The sequence below is a fragment of the Barbus barbus genome (assembly GCF_936440315.1).
Source record: "Barbus barbus genome assembly, chromosome: 10".
NCBI classification, from domain to species: Eukaryota; Metazoa; Chordata; class Actinopteri; order Cypriniformes; family Cyprinidae; genus Barbus; species Barbus barbus.
In genome coordinates, this window is record NC_136738.1 from 19,852,409 (window position 1) to 19,875,408 (window position 23,000).

A 23,000-nucleotide genomic window follows, 5' to 3' on the forward strand; every position below is an offset into this window, starting at 1 on the left:
CGAAAAATTATTGGGCGGCTGTTTTTTGTGCAATAACAAACCCCTTCAAAAGGACACTGAGCTCTTATCCTTCCACCACTCACTCACTCTTTTCTCTTTCTTTTTTGGCAAATTGTAAAGCCTGGAAATTAATGACAGACAGTAGCAAAAGAGGGGGAGAGAGAGCGCAAAAGAGAGAGACCAGCTCAGCCACAATGCATGTCAAATCTAAATGATCACAGGCTACTGAATAGACCAAAGGAGAGAAAGAAAGGGAAAGACAGGGTCTTAGACAAGCGACTGTGTGTGCGTGTGTATGTGTGTATAGACTGGTCAAAAGCTAATTGATTCCATGTCCACAGAGTCCTGCCGTCCCTTTTGCATTTCAGCGACAGGTTGTGTGCTTTAGCCGTTACTGTGAAGAGGCTGTTAGTACCTGGGAGTCAAACTTTTTAACAGTAACAGATTGTTAAACTGCACAGCTGTTGTGTTGGGCTTCAGACCGATAATGAAGGTCTAAGGCATTTTAAGTGACAAATTGTGATATATTATACTGATGATGGCAAGGCAGCGCTAGATGTGTCCTTTCCACAAAACCAAAGCGCCACTAAAAGCGACACCAATCTTCCAAACTCGATATGCTGTAAAAGGGGAAGCGAACCTCAGAGAACAAAAATGAAAAGGCCAACCTGGCATTTATCTGCAGGTTTTATCTATACACTAAAGGATAAATCGGGATAAATCAGGGCTTCCTTTTATCAGGAGGGCATTATGCTCCTTTGTATTTATGCAGGAATATTTAACAGGAGACAAAAGGTGACTTTCTCCTTATTCATCTGCGAACAAGGCAATGCTGGCATTCTGAAAAGCCTGACATTTGAGCTTTTTGCCAACACCAGCAAAATTATATCCTTTCCATTGTAAATCAATGAAGTAGAATCATCGCCCACAAAGGGACTTGATTGCCTTGTCACTGTAATAGAGCCTGGCGCATGCACAACCTTCACCCAGAACTGTTGTGTGCAGACGAAAGACAAGGGCATAAAGTCACCCTTGTCGTTGTGCCCTTCCCCTTGACAGAGTACAGAAACTTAAAGCTTAAACTCCTGAGTTGGCCTAGAGGCTCAACTTTTTCTCAGTGGAAAAAACGCCTACGGTTATAATTATAGTGAAGTATAAATGAAAAATAAATGTGAGGATGCATTAAATTGATCAAAACAGTGAAAGTAAAGACATTTTTTGAACTTTCTATTCATCACAGAAAACTGAAATATTAAGCAGCAACTGTTTTTACCATTGCCAATAAAAATAAATGTTTCTTGAGCAGCAAATCAGAATAAGCGAATGATTTCTGAATGAAAATGTGAAGACTGGAGTAATGGCTGCTGAAAATTCAGCTTTGCCATCACTAGAAAAAAAAACTACTACTTGTTTTTAAGTACATTAAAATAGAAGAGTTAGTTTAAAAATTTATATTATTTCACAGTATTATAATTAAAAGATTTGACTGATTAAAACAAATAAATGCAGCCTTGGTGAGCATAACAGACTTCTTTCAAAAACAAAAAATATCTTTAAAAAAAATTGTATTATGGTGTAATTTTAAAGCCCAACTGATGCCAACAAAGTAGAGAAGCAAATAAACAACTGTCTTTATTTACAGAATTAATTTACAGTAACATGGAGCTGAGGTAAAGAACGCTAAATAAATATCCAACATGAATTCTGATGAGGCTATTCTATTAGTGTTGTGTAAGAGCTATAGAAATAAATGTCAAGTACAGTAATAAGTCACAGACAGTAAAGTCCATAAATAAGTGTTTGGCTTTTGTTTTGGTCTCACTAAGTAAGTGACACTGAAATATATATAGACATAACTTGCATGATTAAAAAAATAATCCTGGGAATCATAAAATTTAACTTCTGTCACAGCTTGAATTACAAGGGCACATAAAACATGTACTAAACATACTGACATATAAGCATAAGCGTCAAGTCCCGCATTCAACATTTAGCTTGACATGTGCTATGCTTGTACACTCACTCTGTTGATTTAATGATTAAGTATCAACATTTGAGTCATTTGTAAACGATAATTAAATGGAATGAAAAAGTTCTCGGTAACACATCATGGAAATATTCACAGATTCAACATCTTAAAGCAGAGAGCATCTGAATAAAATGTATTTTAAAATGAAACGTAACAGTAAAATATGATGATCTCTTGAACCTTTGTAATGACAAAGGTAATACAGAAAAACAGGACACTCAAAATCCCAAACATTAGTGGGATGTGTAGACTGAGGTACTGTCTATCTCAACACCTTAACATCAGGGAAATTCACAGGTTACACTCATGCCACCCAACCAGATTTAGCTACGACTTCAAGCAAGCAAGTCTCGTCATGATTGTTCAGCTAGAAACTAGTGGTTTTAAATTTCTTTGGAATTTTGCGAGCCAAATAAAAAAAATGAAATAAAAATCTGCTTGGTGTAGATGCACTAAAAGACCATCTTTTAGAGTTTGGACATCAGAATGAGACATATACGGTCAAATATGTAACATTATGTTAGTACAGACTCCTTACTCACAAACATCAAAAGTGGTTTCAATGTAAGAAAAGGTTCTGGATGAACTTCAAGGTCATTTTAACCATTAATGTAAAAGAACGAAAACTAATAAGTTATCATAAATTGGTCTCATCCCAAGAAGGATCGTTTACATTCTTTAACATTTTTCTAACTATCCTCTCCAGATCTTTCCGGGCTCTCTGTTCTTCCTCCAGGGATTTCTTCATTTTTTTATAGTCCTGTTAGAATGGTAAAATCACGTAAGCAGGAAATGGGGAAATATTAAATATAGTTTTTTATGAATTTAACTATTAGGAAAAACCTCCTCCGACCCTCACAGACACTCACCTGTTTAAGTTCTTGTACCTCATCTCTCAGAGCATAAACAACATCCACAAGGCTCCTAGGAAACATTGAATATCAAATATGTCAGTAAATATCTTTTTAATCCATATCGTAGCTCTATTCATTTTACTCTATTCATCCTTTTTATTCCCATTATAAACCCTGCTCTGGGAATGGACAAATATGTGGTCTTACTTTTCCTCCGGAAGAGTCTGACCATTGCTCTTCAACTCGTCTACACTGAACTTCTCCTCCCCAGGAACTATCAGTGCTGGACTGGCATCTTTCCACTGTCCTGTTTCAAAAGAGAAGCCCCGCAGATTGATTTCAGGAGGTTTAGTTAAGTTGGACTAATTGATTAGGTCAGTACAGGACCACTGTGCCTCAGAAAATGGTTTGGACTGGATCAAACTTACACAGGACTGTGCGTGAGTGAGACAGGAGTTAGTCATGCAGAGAGGGATCATCCAAGAAAACTAAAAGCATTCAAAAAGCAGAGGATCAACAGTTTCCTGAAGGGCCGTAAAACTAACCACAAAACAAAACCCGAACAAGACAAAACAAGAAACAAAACCCATTCATTGAAAATAAGCAGTAAATTTATACAAAATCAAACAAAAACCAAACTTTTTGTTATAAGAGATCAATTTTTGAAAAGATAAACATACTGTACAAAACAACCCAAGATTTATTCAAAATGTATATTACAATGTTTGTGGTATTTTGTCATATATTTGACTCTGCATATATATAACAAACACAATGTCTTAATTTCAAACCACGTAAACATCACTGAATTATCTCTGTTGAACGGTTTTAAGAATAACTGAATGAAACGACCGACAAAAAGGTAGTAAATTCATATTTTCTTGTTCTTTTTTTAACCACAGAATAGAACTTGGTCACAAGAAATCACATAACATGAGGAATTATACTCTTTGTCATTATTGAAATAATTGGCAAGTCGATTTTCTTGTTTGTCTCATAAACACGTCATACATAAAAGAGGAAAAGCATCAAACACTGAGGCTTTGACAGAGTCTCGATGAACGGCGAAGAACTCTTGACTATTACATCCACACACCTGATTTGAATGGATCCTAATAGAATTTAAACCAACATTAAAATTCAACTTTTTTTGTAAACTTCCATACGTTTTTAACCATAGACACCACTATAAACTTACATGTTAGATACAAGCATACAAAAAGTCCAAAATCATTCAAAATACATTTACAAATTGAAAATAAATACATTTATATCACATAAGTATGAACAAAACGTTCCCAGTAATACTGTCCGTGGTGCCATCTGAGAACCATAGTTATGAATTCCTCTCATTCATGAAGCTCTCTGGTAAAAGACCCAACTTCTCATTTCAATCTAATGTTCACATTCAGTAAACAAAGTCCAAGTTAATACCACACATTTCAGATGAATACAATACTCTAATATTTACAGAAACATTAAGAGATTTTAGCATCTTTTTTCTTTTACAGCAGAACCTGTCCTTGTTGCCTTCGGAGTGCATCGTACCTTCAACAGCATTAATAATTCAACACATTCAGGAATGAGGCAATGAACATCATTTTTTTAAAGGACACTTAAATAAATACCAAATGCGAGGTAAACAAATAAAATAAAACACAAACTCAGTTAGGTGAGGTTGGTGGTTTTAGGGGGAGTTAAGATGTCAAGGCAACAGGGAACTGCTTTGGGAAAGTGCATATATATATGCAGAAAATAACGATGAGGTGCGATTAATACAACACTAAAAAAATCAATAAATTAAAATGAATCAAATAAATAGGCATTACAGTGACAGATCATTAAATAAATAAATACTCTCAAATAAATATAAAGTCACATGAAATAAGAGGAGTGAGGGGTAGTTTAATTTTGGTGGGAGATGTAGGAGCTCTTACGGGAAACAGAGCCCATCCTGTAACTGTGGGCCGTCCATATACTGTCATAGTCAGAGTCCTCTGAGAGGTCCGAGGTGGCCTCGGGCCTTGAGATGCTGCTACGGCGGCCCAGAGAGTCCACACTGGATTGATCCAAAACGTGGTTATGCATGAGATCAGTGCCTTGCCATGCTGAAGAGGCCATCCGTTCGCAGATGATGAGAGGGGGATCAAATCATATGAATGAAGGGACGGAGGGAGAATTGCAAATGGAAAGAATGGATGTGGATTGTGCAACCACACAGATGGGAGAAGCAATTATACCCCAAGACAGTAAATGAGTTTTATTAATAAATGATTAAATAAAACATTATGTGTGAAGATGTCAAAATCAAAATATGGGGAGGAGGGGGGTCATGAAAAATAAATGAACATTAAGTATGATGAGGAAAAAAGAGAGAGGATATTGTTATAAGAGATCCCAGAATTATTGTTAATCTTGTTAAGATCAACAGGCTTTAGTTTATTTCTATGTTACACACAGAAAAGTAGGTATGAATGAAGAATGTCTTAAGACTAGAGGAAACGAGACGGAGGTGAACAGGCCCGCATACGAGACTTACTTGAATTCAGAGTCTGTCTGGTTTTGGCACTCGTGCAGTAGGCCTCGATCACTTTCAGGATCTGAGCATCTTCCTCCAAAGCTACAGTACCTGCACAGGTCAGAGGTTACATCAGACGCACAATCTTTCACAAACTCTTAATATCAGTAACAATTTAAATCAGCTGACTTACTCTTCCTCAGTGCAAACTCCTCATCGGACGGCTTCCTCTCTGGCTTCCTCTTGGGCAGCAGCTTTTTCATAGTTTTGGGGCTTTTACTGAGGTCCTGGAAGAAGAGAAGAAACAGAAATAATAGAAAAGGGACACAGAAGCTGGTAATACTTAGACTTACAGAGCCATGAGAAAGTGTATGATGTTATTTAGTTGTGTTAGTGTTCATATATTATTATCAAAATAATAGTGACCACAATATCAAGGGAAATAATCAACAGTTACGATGTTTGTATTATGTTAAACTACATTTAATATTTTTACAATATTTTATTTAGAAGACCAGCATTCTGCATAATCTGCTTTAATCTGAATACCTCTTTATAGCAGAGAGCAGCTGAGGGCCTGAGTGGGGGTGCTGGACGCAAGCAGCTCAGGCTCCAGGGCTTCTGGGTTTTGGGGGGCTCCAGGGGGCCCCACATCATGGTGCTGTGAGGGGCCCCATGAGAGGAGGGGTGTGGTAAGGTGTGGTAGGCAGGAGCAACTGTCAGGCCCCGGCTTTCTGCATGTCTGGACGGCGTCAGAGGGTGAGACGGGAGCTGGAGGGGTAAAAATTAACTTAACCTTTAAGTTGAAGATAATGGACAGGTAAAACCTAAACCCTAAATAAATTAATCAATTAATTTAGTGTGTTCTATTAGACTTGAATATATTTTGTGTTCTTCATGTCTGTGTTTACAAATCTGTTTTTACTTTTTTGCAAAGCTCTTTGTGCACCTTTAAAAGCGTAAAATAAAGACAGACAGACAGACAGACAGACAGACAGACAGACAGACAGACAGACAGACAGACAGACAGACAGACAGACAGACAGACAGACAGACAGACAGACAGACAGACAGACAGACAGACAGACAGACAGACAGACAGACAGACAGATAGATAGATAGATAGATAGATAGATAGATAGATAGATAGATAGATAGATAGATAGATAGATAGATAGATAGACAGACAGACAGACAGACAGACAGACAGACAGACAAGGGTTAGATGACATAGCGTAAACTCCAGTGAGAATATGCTAGTCTCGCGAGAACCAAGTTTTGTTTACAGGAGCAAAGGAAGCAAAGATTCCTTGTTTTGCTCTCTCCGCTGCGCTTCCACATTCATCACTTCTCAGCGGACCTTATGCAATGCTTACATCCTATGTCATCTGCTGGAGCGTGCATAAGAGTTAGCGGAAGCTAAAGATTACATTTCTAAAGTTTTATATATGGATATTTCTCTTACAAAAATGCATCGATTCACTTCAGGAGGCCTTTATTAACCCCCAGGAGCACTTTTTTATGATGGACAAATGCGCTTTGTTGGACTTCTATTGGACTATAAAATATCAACATCCATTCACTTCCATTATAAAGCTTGGAAGAGCGAAGACATTTTTTTAATACAACTCCGATTGAATTTGTCTGAAAGAAGAAAATCATTTACACCTAAAATGATGAAAATCACCCCAAGGGGTAATTTTCTTTTTTGGGTGAACTATCCCTTTAAATACTATATATGTGGTTTTCTAAGATGTGATGTTAAACAGGTGACTCACTGTGTGGCAGGGAACAGTGAGGGGCTTCATGCTGGGAGCCGCCATGGTGGTGTGCTTAGTCTGTCGGTTCAGATGCTCGAGCCAGTCCTGCAGATCCTGTTTGTTATAGCAGATCACCTGAAGTCTCTCAAACATGCTTCCTGTTGAATGGACACAAAGCAGAGTCAATGAATGACTAAGAATGATCAAAAACACTTGACTGTGTCCTGAACACAAAAGATCTGTCAGTTTGTCCTTACCTGAGAGTTCAAAAGCATTTTTATGACTTTCACAGTCTTCTAATGGGGTCACCGTCATCCCGCTCAAAGGCAGCTTGCCCTGAGAGAAACAAAGCAGACATTTTCTCTTTGTGTTAGAGCCGCAAGTGCCATTTTAATGTTTGAAAAGCTGCGGTTTGAGTGGATTTTAGGGGGTGGTGGAGCGAGGACAGTGAGAATTATTTGGCTGTGTACTAATCATTTCTGACAGCAGCTGGTTTCTGACCTGGTAGATGAAGCCACTCATCCTTGGACTGGCAGACAGGATGAGCAAAACATGAGGAAACAGCAGAAGGTAACGTTCATGCTTATCCTAAAAAAAAAAAAAAAACAATATGAAAAAAATTGTAATACCACACAGCCATTATAACTGTAAGACTGAAATCACAGAGAAAAACTATTGTCATTTTTGTCAATATGAGTCAGCAACAGGTCTTATTGAAACATGTTATTTACTTGTAATGCACTTGTGCTGTAAATAACATGTTTCCACGACTCAGGGCAACTCTTTTTTTTTTTTTTTATACAGAAAATGAAACATGATTGATTCGTACGGAATTCTGAGCCATAAAAACCCACTGCACAAACACATCACTACTTACCGAGTCAGTGTTTACAAATGTGCGGAAGGAGGACCATATACACATATTCAAATGTCTTTGTGTCAGTTTATCGTTTAAAATGCCCATTTGTCCGTATCCTGGGTGTTTTAATATTAAAAAGCCTACTGACTCGGTACTTCCGCCTACCTCAACCGTGACCTTTTCAACGTCATTGCGTATTACGTGACTTCGCGAACGCGCATCACAGAACAGAGCAAGGCGAGCATTTGTGCTTATAAAACAAACTTTTTTATTTATTTTTGAAATGACCGATCGTTTCGCTAGATAAGACCCTTATTCATCGTCTGGTGTCGTTTAAAGCCCTTTGAAGCTGCACTGAAACTGTCATTTGGACCTTGAACCGTTTGGGTCCCAATGAAGTCCATTATATGGAGAAATGTTTTCATCAAAAACCTTAATTTCTTTTCGACTGAAGAAAGAAAGACATGGACATCTTGGATGACATGGGGGTGAGTAAATTATCAGCAAAAGTTTTTTAAAAAGTGAACTAATCCTTTAAAGTGTTAGTTCACCCCAAAATGAAAATTCTGTCATTAATTACTCACCCTCATGTCGTTTCAAACCCTCAAGACCTTCATTCATCTTCAGAACACAAATTAAGATATTTTTGATGAAATCTGAAGTTGCATTTATTTGTAAAAAAAAAAAAACAGTAATATTGTGAAATATTATTGCAATTTCTAATATTGGTATTGGTAATATACTTTAAAATATAAATTTTCTAAAGGCTGAATTTTCATTAGCCTTTACTCCTTATTTATCAAAGAATCCTGGAAAAGAAGTATCACAGGTCCCAAAAAATATTAAGCAGCACAAGTTTCCAACACTGATTATAAATCATCATATTAGAATGATTTCTGAAGGATCATGTGACACTAAAGACTGGAGTAATGATGCTGAAAATTTAGCTTTCCTTCACAGGAGTAAATTATTTTGTAAAGTATATTAAAATAGAAAACTGTTACTTTAAATTGCAATAATGTTTCACAAAATTACTGTATTTTTGATCAAATAAATGCAGCCTTGATGAGCATAAGAAACTTATTTAAAAAAAAAAAAACATTACAAATCTTACTTTTACATTTTTGAATAGCACTGTGACCAAAGAGAACTCTGATGTTTCACTGGAAGATTGATTTATGACATTTTTATTAAACATTGTCAAAAAAATTTAATCAAAACCTGCATGAATTAAACATTCACAATATGATTAATAACATGCACTTAGAAAAGGGTGAATTTTCATTTCATGCACTGAGCTACTGAGACCTCACCTCACAGCCGTGGTTCTGAACCATGGCCTGGCTCATATACAGCACTGAACCCAGGGTCTTAATGTCTTCCCCTTCCCACAGGCGAATGGCCTCAGTCAGGATCTGAAGCTCGAGCTCCTTGCGCTTCCGCACCTCCTGACATTGTGCCTGTAACCACAGAAACACAATACGGTAAGAAGGCTGGTTGCTATGAGAGTGATCCACACCTAACTGCAGCAGCAAAGCCACGGGACGCCAGTCTGCTTTAGCATATTAACTAGGCATTTAACACTCACAGAGAGATTCTTGAAAGCCGCCATACATTTCTGAATTTCTGTCCTGTCTGGATGACCCTGCTGAAGAGGAAAGAAGACAGTGTCACATTGAAATGCCACCAACCATTAAAATATTAACAGAAATCACATAAATTCAATCTCTCTCTCTCTCCTACCTCCATGTGTCTCTCCAGTTCCTTAAGTAATGTGGGATATTTGTCAAGTCTCATGAAGGGTTTGCTGAGGCCAGAGGTCAGCGTGAGAATACCTGGTATCGACGCACCCCTCCCCTCCATGAACTCCCCGAGTTCCTCACTGCAGGGACAGAAATGAGAAGTTATCACAGTTATCAGTGTAGAGTTTCTCTGTGAAAACAGGACACAGTGTGGTGATGTACCTGTGATCGGTGAGAATACTGACTGTCGATGGGTGGTTGGAGCAGTAAGACACATAAAGAGACCTCATCTGGGGCATGAGATTCAGGAAGAACCCTCCCACTTTCTGCTGTAGCTCTGGAAGCCTTAAATCACAGAACATTTAGGAGAATAATTACACAAATATTGTGCTAATATTCTTCAAATATTCTACTTAGGATTTTTCCGAACCTAGGATATAAATCTAAATTCCCAATATTAACAACACATTCTGCAATTAATTAATCCCAAACATCTTAAATTTAAAGTCTCCAATTATTTTGTAGATAATTCACCAGTCCAAAGTTTGGAGTCAGTAGGAGTTTTTGAAAGAAAGAAATTAATACTTTTATTCAGCAAGGATGCATTAAATTGATCAAAAGTGGCAGCAAAGATATGTATAACATTACAAAAGATTTATATTTCAAATGCATGCTGATAAACTTTCTATTCATCAAAAAAAATTATCTTGCAATTTATAATCAATGCATTTTAATATATTCAAATAGAAAACCTATTTTAAATTGCAGCAATGTTTCATAATTTTACTCTATCTCTGATCAAAATAAATGCAGCCTTGGTGAGCATATGATAATTCTTTCAAAAACATTAAAAAATTATTACTGTCCCCACATTTTTGAATGGTAGTGTACTTTCGGTCTCAGTTTTGATATCTATATTTGGTTTTTGCAAACAGGACTCAACAGGGCATGGTAAAATTTAGAATAATATAATAATGTAAAGTTAAAATTAATATAACATCTAATTTTTATTCATGCATTTTAATAGTTATATGTATTATTTTACATGTTATTTTTTCTTTGATCTTAGACAAAATCATTAAGTCTAAATTTTCTACCAAAAAAAAAGCCTAACATTAATTTACTTTAATATGCTCAATTTACTTTCTTTGAGAGGTATAAATTCATAAATAGTTTTGCTGGTAAACTCAGTTAGCATTTTCCAAACTTATTGAAGGATTTACCACTAGAGGTCAGTGTAAACATTAAAAACCTCTAGTGATATTCAAATCCTTTTAATGGACCTCAGGTTACTGCCCAGGTCTATTTTCATCATCTAAGAGTCGAAACTTGATGCATTTGATTGAGTCTCAGTTTCACTAAGTGCTTCAGCCCTCCTGTCGTAAATTACTCAGGGGCTATTAAGAGAGGGGCCGGGAATCACATGGCTGCTCACGGTTAGCACAATACTCACTTGGTAGTGTCCTCCAGTGACTGGACCAGAGTCTGCTGGAAAGTGCTGATTTCCTCCAGGTTCCCGAGAATGATGCTTACATCTGAGGGGCTCAGTCTATGAGAAACAATAAGAACTATAAATTTGTGCTCAAACATTACTTTACGCAAATGCTAAGAAAACTTCAGAGGGCATGATTACATTTTTTTTAATCACATTACTTTCTTAATTAATTACACTAAATTAACACTTTACACCCAAAGGCCAGTCAGAGAACACAGAATAAACATGAATTTTAAAAATAAATTTTGATAAAATCTTATGTTTTATTGGTTGTGTGTTTCTTCAGGGGAAAAGCAAAGCTTTTTACTTTTCTGCCATCTGTAGAGGTCTCAGGTAGTTGGTCAAAAGGGTCTGGAGCTCCTTTGAATACTCTGTTTCAGTTTCTAAAATGTTCTGTAGCACCTGAAGACAAACAATCAGCAGCTATTTTTAGATAAGATATTTTTAACACAATCATTACAAATCAACTGCGCTCATTCACAAATCAATTGAGTCTGATTACTGTTTATGCACAAAATTAAGCCTGGTGAGCCTTGAAAATGGTAAGTGATGGAAATGTGCTTACCAGGTTGTAGTAGGTTTTACTGATGGATGTGGTATCAAAACCTTTGGGAGGGCTTTTAAGAGTTCCAGATTTAGGGGACACTTGTTTGTCTGTAAAGACAGAGAGTTTTAATAATGGTTCACTGTGGATCGAGAGAGGACCGTGTTTATATATTTATAATGGTCCACAGCAAACTGACACTTACCAGACCCTTTAACCTCTCTGACATAATTACTTGGAAACCAGCCTGTCTTGCCATTGAGGGATCCTTCCCACCAACCCCCTTCTTCTGTGCGAGTAACATTGATGATGTCACCCTTACTGAAAGAAAGCTCGTCCTCATTGGTCTGCTGGAAGTTGAAGCGAGCTTTAACCACTAACTGAGCATTACTGTTCTCCGTCATGTCCTATGAGAGAGAGAGTACTTATGTTTACATGATGCAGACTTATAGTGTGCTGACAAGTTCCAGAAATCAAAACTGACCCATTTACATGAATTAATATGTTTACGCAAGACACTGGTTTCTGGACACTGTCACCTCAACGCCAACTATTTAATTTAGAAACATCAAACGAAAGACATCTTTGCTTTTCTACTGTAGTTAAAAATACAGCAACAAGACAATTACGCACTGGGGTGTCAAGCTGCTCTCAGAAATGTGATTTACTATTGTTCAAATTTTGGGATCAATAATTATTTTTGAAAGAAATGAGTAAGAATTAAATTGATCAAAAGGAACAGTAAAGACTTTTATAATGTTACAAAAGATTTCTATTTGAATAACTTTCTATTCATCAAGGAATCCTGAGAAAAAAAAAATTATCAAATGTGTCCAAAAAAAATATTAAGCAGCACAGCAGAGCTGTTTTCAATATTGATAATAATAAGAAATGTTTCTTGAGCACCAAATTAACATATTAGAATGATTCATGAAGGATCATGTCACTCTGAAGACTGGAGTAATGGCAGCTAAAAATTCAGCTTTGCATTAGAGGAATAAATTACATTTTAAAACAAATTCAGATAGATGATGTTATTTGAAATTGTAATAATATTTTACAATATTACTGTTTATCCTGTATTTTTAAGCAAATAAATGCAGCCCTGGTCAGTATAAGACACTTCTTTCAAAATATTTAAAAATTGTATTGACCCCTAACTTTGGTAGGGTAGATGTAACGCACATGTAAATTAATATTTTGATTGAGATCCACTGTGGCTGGTTAAGTGTTCTCACCCCAGTTTTACTCACAAGGCTGCGGAACTGGTTATGGAGCAATTTAGAAGATCGGCCCAGTGAGGACTGGGAGGCCAGTGATTCGAACGACTTGATCCGGTGGGCAGAAGAGTGACGGGTACATACAGAGTCGCTGCCTATGCCAATATCTACACCAACAGAGAGAACACAGAGGAGAATAATAACCAATGGGAACATCTGTAACACTGCCACACACTATAAGAGCAGCACATTAGCAACTTTGAACACATTTGAAACTGTTGATAACACTGCGATTTTAGGCTTTAAAGTCAGAGTTTATTGTTTCTTTGTTTTTTTGTGTTTTGTTTTTTAATATCATGTCTTTTAAAATGACTCAATTTATATTATGAAAATCTAAATAGGATAATTCTTACCTGCAGTAACTTTATTGAGGGCAACCAGTGTAGTAAGGACTCTGCTGAAGTTGTGGCCCTGAAACAGGTCACCAGCCTCAAAAGGCTACAGAGAGAGAAAAACATTATATAACATCATTAATGAAGACCATCTATGTGTCAGTTAAAACCGTGAGAGAACCATATAGGACTCTAGCCTATTTCAAGCACTTAAAGCTTATGGGAAATTTCTTTAGTTGTGCTACATACACTTTACAAGTTTGACACACTATTTAAGCCATGCGCACACTTTATTTACAAGGGCAGGGCCATTTAGAAAAAGGAAAATACATCAACACTGTACTCTAAAACACAATATCAAAGAACAAGGAAAAATCTAGTTTTAAATAATATATGTTTTTCACTATATGGACACAATAGCGATCTTTATTCTTACCAATATATCAAACCCGTTGTAAGCATAAATACCAAATTTACCAATGTATGTTTTTATAAAAACATTTAATTTTAAGAAAAATTCTTGAGAAGGATCCCAAAACTAATCTAGACTTCCAAAACATAATGGACAAATAAAAGTCAATTTGTGATAAAATTGTCATATTCACAATATTGCTTGCCAGTGAAAATGATGAATATTTCATATATATCATCCAGACCTGTTATGAACAATAAAAGAGTCCATTGCATCTATTGGAAGCAATCATCTTTGTGTGTGCCGTTTGGCCTCTGAGCAGGTGGTGTGGTTAGCTAGAGGTCACTGAAGTCTCTTTGCTCATGAAGTGAGAAATCTGATTTGTTCAGCTCTATATGGGCTGTCCTGTGTTGATCTTTGCCAGTATTATAACTGTTTGATGGACAGTTATGTGTACTTCTATCAGTGGCAGTGTGCATGAGAACTTCAGGAGAAAATATCAGCTTCTGCTCTGATTACAGTTTATGCCCTGAGAGAAGCAAAAACAAGTGTGTGTGGATGTGAATAAGAGGACAATGCCTCATCTTGAGCGCTTTGCCTTTCAAAGTAATACTGCTCCTTCAGTGATTTACTAAATCACTGTAGGAATATATCTGTTTTAGACAATGACCTACTTCTTCAGCTAACATATAAGAACATCCATCATAGGTTTCACCACCATAAACCAATGAAAAACGTGCAGTTCCAATTATTTTGGTAATTGTAATCAGAAACAAGTTTGGGGTCAGTAACTTTGAAAAAAACAAAACTAATACTTTTATTTAGTAAGCATGCATTAAATTGATTAAAAGTTACATTATCAAAATTTATAATGTTACAACATATTCATATAAATATACTTTTTTATAAATGCTGTTCTTCAGACATTTGTATTTATCGATCCTGAAAAAAAATGTGTCACAGCTTCCACAAAAATATAAAGTATCACAATTGTTATCAATATATTAATAATAAGATAACAATAGGAATCAGTATATTAGACAGATTTATGAAGGATTGTGTGACACAGAAGACTAATGGCTGCTGAAAATTCACCCTCACATGAATGAATTATATTTTAAAATCTGTTAAAATAGAAAACATTTATTTTTGACTTGTAATAATATTTCACAATATTCCAGTTTGTAATGTTTTTTTTTTTAAATGCAGACTTCAAAAACATCAACAAAAAAAAAATGCAACCAAACCCAAACCTTTGAACAGTATTGTGTATGACACAATAAGAGCCTTTTATCATATTTTTCACATTTATAATACATTACAGTTTCAAATGTGAAGGCGGACTTATTCATTTCACATCACACATGCTTGTTTGTTTCCAATAAATTCCAAGACAAACAAACACAAACAAAGAATTAATTAAAATCTCTCTTATGTATTGCATATAACTCACTAGATTAAAGAATTATATATTTTGATATCACTGTGCATCATTTAATTCCAGCAAAAACTATACGATTTTAGCCCTACTGTGGCGTGATCGCATTAAGAGTGAAATCAAACATTAACAACAGTGGGAGTTGCGTGATAGAGTCTGAGCAAAATTTACAGCCAGACTGGAGATCTGAAAATGCCATCATGTAGTTAAGCTTGAGATCACATCATCACAGCTGAATGAGCTCAGTGCTTCATGGTGAAGGAGCTTCAGAAGAGGCTGCTCATAAGGCAGAGCGAACTGGACACAGATTAGCGAAAATCCTGTAAACCACAAATATGGAGCAAGAGGATAAGCTTTCATCCCCAGAGGTCAAAGAGTCTTACTTTAATACAAAAAAAGTACAAAAACTCAATTAAAAAAGCCATTCAATCAGGCCTAGTTATATCACATAACATGTAAGGTTACATTTGGGAATGTGCATACAAATCATGGGCTGGAGGCATGACAACAATAACACGTCCTTGCAATATCTGTGACAAGCACACATAAGACTAAAAATAAGTATTTACTAACAGCTCATTTCTATTCCAAAATTTAGCACACTGTGATGGTGCAGCGTTGAACCCCAATGGAGCCTTGGGCACTGCCAGGTCAAACGAATACCTTTAAACAGGTCAGAGAGGAGCAAATTACTGTTACAGAGGTGCAACCGCAAACTCAAAAGCAAGAATGCTCCATATGAGAAAACTCAAACCTAAACCCACACAAAGCGAACTGTGGGAAAGTATACAAATGCGAACAAACCCTGAGATGAATTCATTAACACAATCTCCAGCAGAACAAACAGCCCAGAGATCACAGAGTAGAAGCAGACTTAGAGGCACACCAGGCACAGCATTAATCTTAAAGATGGAGTAATGATATCCACTGAACTTGAGAAAAGGGTATCTTTTCCCAAGATATTGTCAGTACTTGTTTAGATAAAGCATCACACATTATGCGGCTACCAAGAGCTCCATATGTGACATGGGCCTCAACCTCACCACATCTAGATACACTTGACAATAAATTAGCATTACCCTGAACCATCTGTTCCTTAATAAATGCGCATTGATCAAAATCCCACTAGCCCTTTGTATGTCTTTATGTCCACATTTGTGAAATTGTAAACAATTAGGCCATTAAGTTTCTAACAGTGGACAGAAAAATACTGTAAAAAATGGAGTTAACATAATTCACATTATAATACGATCAATAATAAAGTATAACTTAATATTATAATTAGTTTTATCGTACAACAGCACTGACAAATAAAACTCAAATGTTTAATTTTGCAAGCAACATGTCTATAACACAACGCTTAATATTTTTCCCATACTGTATAGACCTAAAAATATCTGTATGCATTAAAATATATATTTGCCTTTATATTTTTGGAAGGACATGCCTCACAAAATGATCATAATACTGGGGGTACAAAAAAGTTGAAACACATTATTAGTCACTTTTGTTGAAGTTAACCAAGCAGAAAACAAAGCTTGAATCTATACCACAGCTTCAAATTCATGCAGACTCAAATTAAACAAACTGTAACTTACATGAAAGGACAAAGCCACGCCATTCATAGATGCTGTAGCGCACAAACTCGCCAGCAAAATCACAATATTGACAAAATTAAAACCACAATCAAATAAACCCTAGCGACATTTTCATAACATTATCGCGCTTTTCTCCCATCAGACTGTGACAATGAACCGATGTGCAGGGCATGATCTCGCTCACATCGGTCCAGAGTTGCGTCTCCTGTGTCTACTGCATGTCTCTTTTGTTGATTGTTTTCATTGTGGCGCCAATGCAGCAACATACAGTAGAGTTAGAGGACCATAAATACACCAACTTACCTCGACGCGAAACACCGCGCAGCCCTTGAGAAACTCCGTGATGTTGCTCAAGCACTCGCTGTCGTTCTTGGGATCTTGGTAGATCTAAGGGAAGAGCAGTTGAAAAGTGTGAAAGCTTTGGGAGTGAAGGACTGGCTCCACTATCCTGTATTAGAGTCCACGGGCTGACTGCCTGCCTGACTACAACCTCCACATCTCGAAACAGATCTGCAGCACCGTGGAGATGGACAGCAGGAAGCGGGAGGAAGTGACGTCTGCAGATGGACGCCGAACACAATGGGACGTGATCAACACACCCCTGCTCTGGCGGGGGAAATTAAAACGGGTCCGTCAGTCAGAGCAGGTGCTTTGAGAGGTAAATGAGGGGAATGTATTCTGATATACACAGCAGGCATTTGTATGTGTGACCCTGGACCACAAAACCAGTCATAAGGGTCAATTTTTTTAAATTGAGATTTATACATCATCTGAAAGCTGAATAAATAAGCTTTCCATTGACGTATGGTTTGTTAGAATAGGGCAATACTTGGCTGAGGTACAACTATTTGAAAATCTGGAATCTGAGGGTGCCAAAAAATCTAAATATTCAGAAAATCGCCTTTAAAATTGTCCAAATGAAGTTTTTAGCAATGCATATCCTACTAGTCAAAAATTAAGTTTTTTATAGTTGGAAATTTACAAAATATCTTAACGGAAAATATCTTGACTTGTACTTAATATCCTAATGATTTTTGGCATAAAAGAAGAATGGATAATTTTGACCCGAGCGACTTATGACTGGTTTTGTGGTCCAGGGTCACATATCACATTTTGGGTTCTGACAGTGTATTTGCTGCTCTGTGAAGCATTTTTTTAAAGGAAAATGTCTGGTCGTCAAATTTAAAATAGACAAAACTCCAGCGTGCTTGTCAGTGACTACATTTTTTGTATACTGCAGCATTAAAAGGCGTATGACATATGTTGACAATATGTTGTGAGCTGACCAACATACACTACAGAAAGGAAAACACGTGGTGGATTGGCCCTGAAATGTGTCTGGGTGGAACCAGAAAGAATTAAGTCAATATATTATTTTATCTCTGTAAAAAAAAAAAAAGTAACCATTTGGGTTGTCAGATTGAAACCTATAGGCACTGAGGATCACTATAGGCACCTTTTAAACTAGCTAGCTTGGATATCTTAATGTGCTTGATAATGAACTTCAAAGACATATTTTAAGTGCCTCAAAGTCTTTCCCTTTTACTGGGGGTTACAGTTTTTAAGTTCTTTCAGGAACTGCAGTGTGCTCCATTTTGTAGGCTCCCCAGAGACGTGTGCCTAGAGGTTCTCCAGAGGGTTCTGCCAGTGTGGCAATCTGTTTCTCTTTTTTTCACTACAAAATTATCAGACCGGGATAAAATGAATTCTTGTACATTTTTAATGGAAGGTGCCTGACAACCCACTCATTTAACACATACATATAACAAACGTGTTTTGTAGATTTTAACATTTACATGTGCAGTGTGAGTTAAACACAGTTCATCATATCATTTAAGAAGGGGCAGTTCACCAAAACCTAAAAGTCTGTCATCCCTTACTCACCCTCATGTCGTCCAAACCCATATGTCTGTTTTTCGTCTTTGAATCCCAAATTAAGATATTTGTAGGCCTATGAAACCTGAGGGGTATCTGTCCTACTATTGAAAGTCCATTCAACCTAACATTTTGATGGTTTAAAAATTTCATACAGTCATTATAAAAGAGATGCATATGAATCAAGTAATTTCATCAAGTCTACTGAAAGTCTCAGGTTTCATTAAAAATATCTTCATCTGCATTCTGAAAATGAACAAATGTTTTATGGGTTATGGGTTTTGACATGCGGGAGAGTTATTGATGACAAAATTTTCATTTTGGGTGAACATCTCTTTAACATAAGATACATAACATGTCATTCTACATGTAGGCCAAACCTCAAATGCTTCCACTAACTTGGATGGCATGAAGCAAAAGTATGGTTTTAAGTTATTGTTATGGCAATAAGATACATTACAAGCTGATTTGCTGAGAGATGTTCAAGAATGAAAGTATCAGCAAATCAATTTGCAATGTCAATAAAGCTTTCCTTCTTTGCAGTGTCATCGTATTAGGAGCTGCAAATGATACCTAAGACTGTGTAGCTAGGAAACGGATGCTTCATTTTAAGTCAGTGGGCCTTGAATTATAGTGAATCGTCAGGATCCTTATATGTCTGAACACCATCATATTTTCTTTAAAATATTTTCTATTCTTTTAGAGATACAACATGGACGAATCTAGTAATGGCAGTAACTGCATTGATTGCAGGAGACAAATCTGCCTTATAGATGAAAGCAAGTATCAAACAGACTTGCTCTCATTATTGCACAGAGCATGTACAGAAGAATTAAGTGCGTATGACAGTTTTGTTCAATTATTGCTTAATTTCACATTTTGATAGTCAAAAATACTATGACAGATATGTGGGTCAAAACATCGATGTTTATGTGCTGATGATAGTAAAAGAAGTGACATGAGCACACAAGTAATATTTATTTATTTTTATGTTGCATTAAATGACAGTTGCATAACAGGTTAGTTTTGTTGCACTCTGACTGATCATGTGGACAGTCCCAACAGAAACATGATGCTTCTGCCCACATGGTCTAAAAAAATGTCAAGTGCACTATTATTTCTTTTTCCACTTTAAATATGCAAACTTAATTTTTTTATTTTTTTTACTTCCACATATCTCTCTTGTCAGGATATACACCTGCTGTAAACATCCTATTGTTATGTTCACAGTGAGAGTGTGAAATTTGATAAGCAAACCAGATGGAGCTTGAAAAGAGGTTATTGCTGTCATAGACTGTTAGTCATTGTCAGAGCTGACCCTGAATATGACTGATTTCTTACAACGCATCCCCTCTGTATACACCAAACCAAGAAGGACAAACTCCATGCATTATTTATGGAAAAGAAGAACTGCTTCAGAAAACATGTTGGATATCATTATACCTGAGTGGTCATGTGCTGCTTTAATTATAGAAAAAAAAATGCATTTCTAATTTGAATTCTGTTCCCTCTGAGAGGCATATTAAAATCTTTATGCCTTTCGTAGATTTGCATTTACCCTCAGGTATCTTGGTCAGTGGAATATATTGTTTTCGCTCTGATACTATGAATTGCGTTATCGTGCGATTTAATGTTATTGCATTCTGATTATTTCTGTGCAATTTAATTTAAGAAAATAACGTGTGTTGAACTGCAGTTGAATGTCATTTGTTATGCCTTTCCAGTTTGCATTGCATTACATTGGACAGAAGCAGGGGCTTATGGGAATAAAAAAAAACAGTTTCTTTCAACGAGAGCGCATCTGCTTTTTGTCTATTTACTGTCTATGGCGGCCCATTTCCAGTGTAGGCAATATAAGCAAGGGTTCATAGCTAACCTTGATAATACCTAACAGATTAATGCTATGTAATATGATTTGCACGCGCTTATCCTCAGGTTTCCATAGCGTATACTAAGTAGGTTATCATTTACATCTCACATACAGTCGGTTAATATATATGTTTTACTGGTTTTCTATTAAATGTGAATCAAAGTCAAATACGTTCAGCTTGGTACAGATCTCACAATAAAATCGACGACTGCCAATGTTGTTGCCTGGAGCAACAGCAGCACTAGCGCGCACTCAACGCCTCTACAGACTTGCTGCTGCTGCAAGGGCTGCGTTTACATTCATACAGAGGATTAAACATCTGTTGTGACCTATATATAAACTATATATGCCACTTGTGTTACAATAAATATCAAAGCGCGTGTAGTGTGAAGATTACAGGAAAATGAACAGTGAAACACGGTGCGCCAAAGGGAGGAGGTGCGCTTACTTTATCAGTAGTGCCTGGACGCAGCCGCTCCAGCAACCTGCACAGGACGACCCCATCCTTTAGCGAAGACTGCAGAAATCCATCGGGGTCCGAAATGGTCTTTTTTGGTGATTCCAAAACGCCGAGCGTAATGAGCCAAGTAACCGTTTGCTCCGCCGGATTCATGGCCACACCAGCAAGGTCGATGCTCTCAGTATACCGATTGTAATGGGGAAAGAATTAGGCGGTCTGTTACTAACCAGTCGTTGAACTGGGCACCATTTTCCTCTAAAGCGTGTTGTTTTAGGGATGGCGCATTATATGGCGCTCCATGGAGATGAATAATGCTATCGCTTCGCTCCCATTTCCTTTATTACGACAAGCTGTCAAACGCCTTTCACTGGAATACAGTCAGCGCACTAAACCTGCATCTTCCGGCAGATGACATCACAGCATAGACACTGCATATGTGACCAGTCGGCTTCGCATCCTGCTTTGCATGTGGACTGCATGGGTTCACCTGTTCTTTGCATGACTAATGTGTCGTAACAGAAAGATCTAGTGTACATTTATTACAAGACCTATTTTTAGAGATTAGTGACAAGGAGCATTTGGTTAACGACTTTAATAAATGGACGTTGTGAAGTAGCCTATTTCTGTACATTGTGAGAGTGTGAATGCATGCATGGATACATTATACATACAGTATAGGGGATTTTAAATATGCAGACTTCAACTCTCCCGTTATTGGACAGTTTATACGATAGCCTGCTGTTGTTTTTATCAGAATAGTGTAGTTTATATGTGGTCCGCAGGGTGGCGTTCTTTGACATAGCACAGTGGTTCTCAAACCTCTCCATGAAGTACCCCCAGCCCTGCACATTTTGAATGTCTCCCTATATCTGACACACCCACTTCTGCCCTGCGTCCCAATGTGCATACTATCCACCCTATCTGCCCTAAATAGTATTGAAAATGACTACTGTCATACTATCAAATGATAGTATGCACAATGGGACGCATTGTAGTCTCCTGGCCTTGTAGTCTCCACTAAAGAGCTGATGAGCTGAATCAGGTGTGATAGATGAGGGAGACATATAAAAAGTGCAGGGTTCTCCAGGACAGGTTTGCGAACCACTGACATAGCATGTATACCACTGAACCAGCCTAAAATGGTTTAATGATTTTGAGCTGGTTTAGACTGGCCTTGTTGTTCTCTCAGTCTCACCAGTCCTCAAAAGAGATGAGAGTGGGAAACCAGTATTTTTAAAAGCAATGTAGTCATAGGAATGTGTAAGAAGTTTGTGTAATTTGTTGTTCTTTGTTAATCTGTTTTCTTTTATCCATTTCTGAATAGTACTATGTAAGTAGGAGTAAGTTTTTTTTTCCCCAACAGCCAGTAGTCTTCGGTATCACTTGATCCTTCAGAAATCATTCTAATATGCTGTATTGGTGCTCAAGAAACATTTCTTCGTATTATCAATATTGAAATGTGTTGTTCTGCTATCTGCTCATTATTTTTTGGGGTGACTGAGAGACTGAGACTGAGAGAAGGCTGAGCATGTTTATTGCTGTACATAGCTGTCTGTGTGTGTGTGTAATTATTTATTTGTTTATTTTTATTAATAGGAAATCCAAAAGAACAGATTTTTAAAAATGGAAATCTTTCTAAATGCATTTACTGTCACTTAACTCATTAAAAAAAATGCTGACCCCATACATTTCAACAGTTGTGTAGCTTAAATACACTAGTCAACATTTGAAGTGGATCAAAACCTTACATCAAGTTGTCCTAAAACCTAAAACCAAATTGAGTTCTTGTCTTGACTTTGATGAGCTTTTTCGATCCATTTCAAATATTGACTACTGTATTTCCATGTGTGACTGCAGGAACTAAGATGAGGATTTCCCATAAGCCACCAACCTTATAAATGACTCTCAACCATCACCTCTCCCCACTAATCCCA

At 36.9% G+C, this 23,000-nt stretch overlaps 1 protein-coding gene across 5 annotated transcripts; it reads right to left on the bottom strand.

Annotated features, from left to right (window-relative positions):
- Positions 1-1,607: 1,607 nt before the first annotated feature.
- Positions 1,608-21,564, bottom strand: arhgef7a (Rho guanine nucleotide exchange factor (GEF) 7a). 5 transcript variants are annotated; one of them, XM_079427800.1, is made up of 22 exons: positions 21,055-21,564; positions 17,165-17,248; positions 13,435-13,519; positions 13,040-13,188; positions 12,007-12,208; positions 11,823-11,911; positions 11,565-11,659; positions 11,216-11,311; positions 9,985-10,107; positions 9,764-9,902; positions 9,609-9,668; positions 9,334-9,480; positions 7,663-7,749; positions 7,419-7,497; positions 7,180-7,319; positions 5,951-6,172; positions 5,595-5,688; positions 5,423-5,512; positions 4,821-4,991; positions 3,091-3,190; positions 2,899-2,953; positions 1,609-2,789 (listed from the first exon to the last, which is right to left on the bottom strand). In XM_079427800.1, the coding sequence occupies exons 1-22, from the start codon at positions 21,217-21,219 to the stop codon at positions 2,667-2,669; spliced, it is 2,595 nt and encodes an 864-aa protein (XP_079283926.1). In that variant the 5' UTR covers positions 21,220-21,564; the 3' UTR covers positions 1,609-2,666. The 5 variants fall into 5 exon arrangements, 4 of the variants coding, with proteins under 4 accessions (XP_079283924.1, XP_079283926.1, XP_079283923.1 ...); XR_013784837.1 differs by lacking the exon at positions 4,821-4,991 and adding an exon at positions 3,312-3,371 and having other exon boundaries at positions 1,621-2,789; XM_079427798.1 differs by lacking the exon at positions 4,821-4,991 and having other exon boundaries at positions 1,608-2,789; positions 13,055-13,188; positions 21,055-21,413.
- Positions 21,565-23,000: the final 1,436 nt, after the last annotated feature.

Bases quoted from the DNA above. Each gene is read 5' to 3' on its own strand.
- arhgef7a (XM_079427800.1), bottom strand. From the start codon at position 21,219: ATGAATCCGGCGGAGCAAACGGTTACTTGGCTCATTACGCTCGGCGTT. The intron at 12,209-13,039 runs GTGAGAACACTT...TCTCTCTCATAG, and splicing joins GCCTTGTGAGTAAAACTGGG to GACATGACGGAGAACAGTAA. The intron at 5,689-5,950 runs GTATTCAGATTA...CTCTTCTTCCAG, and splicing joins CTGCTCTCTGCTATAAAGAG to GACCTCAGTAAAAGCCCCAA.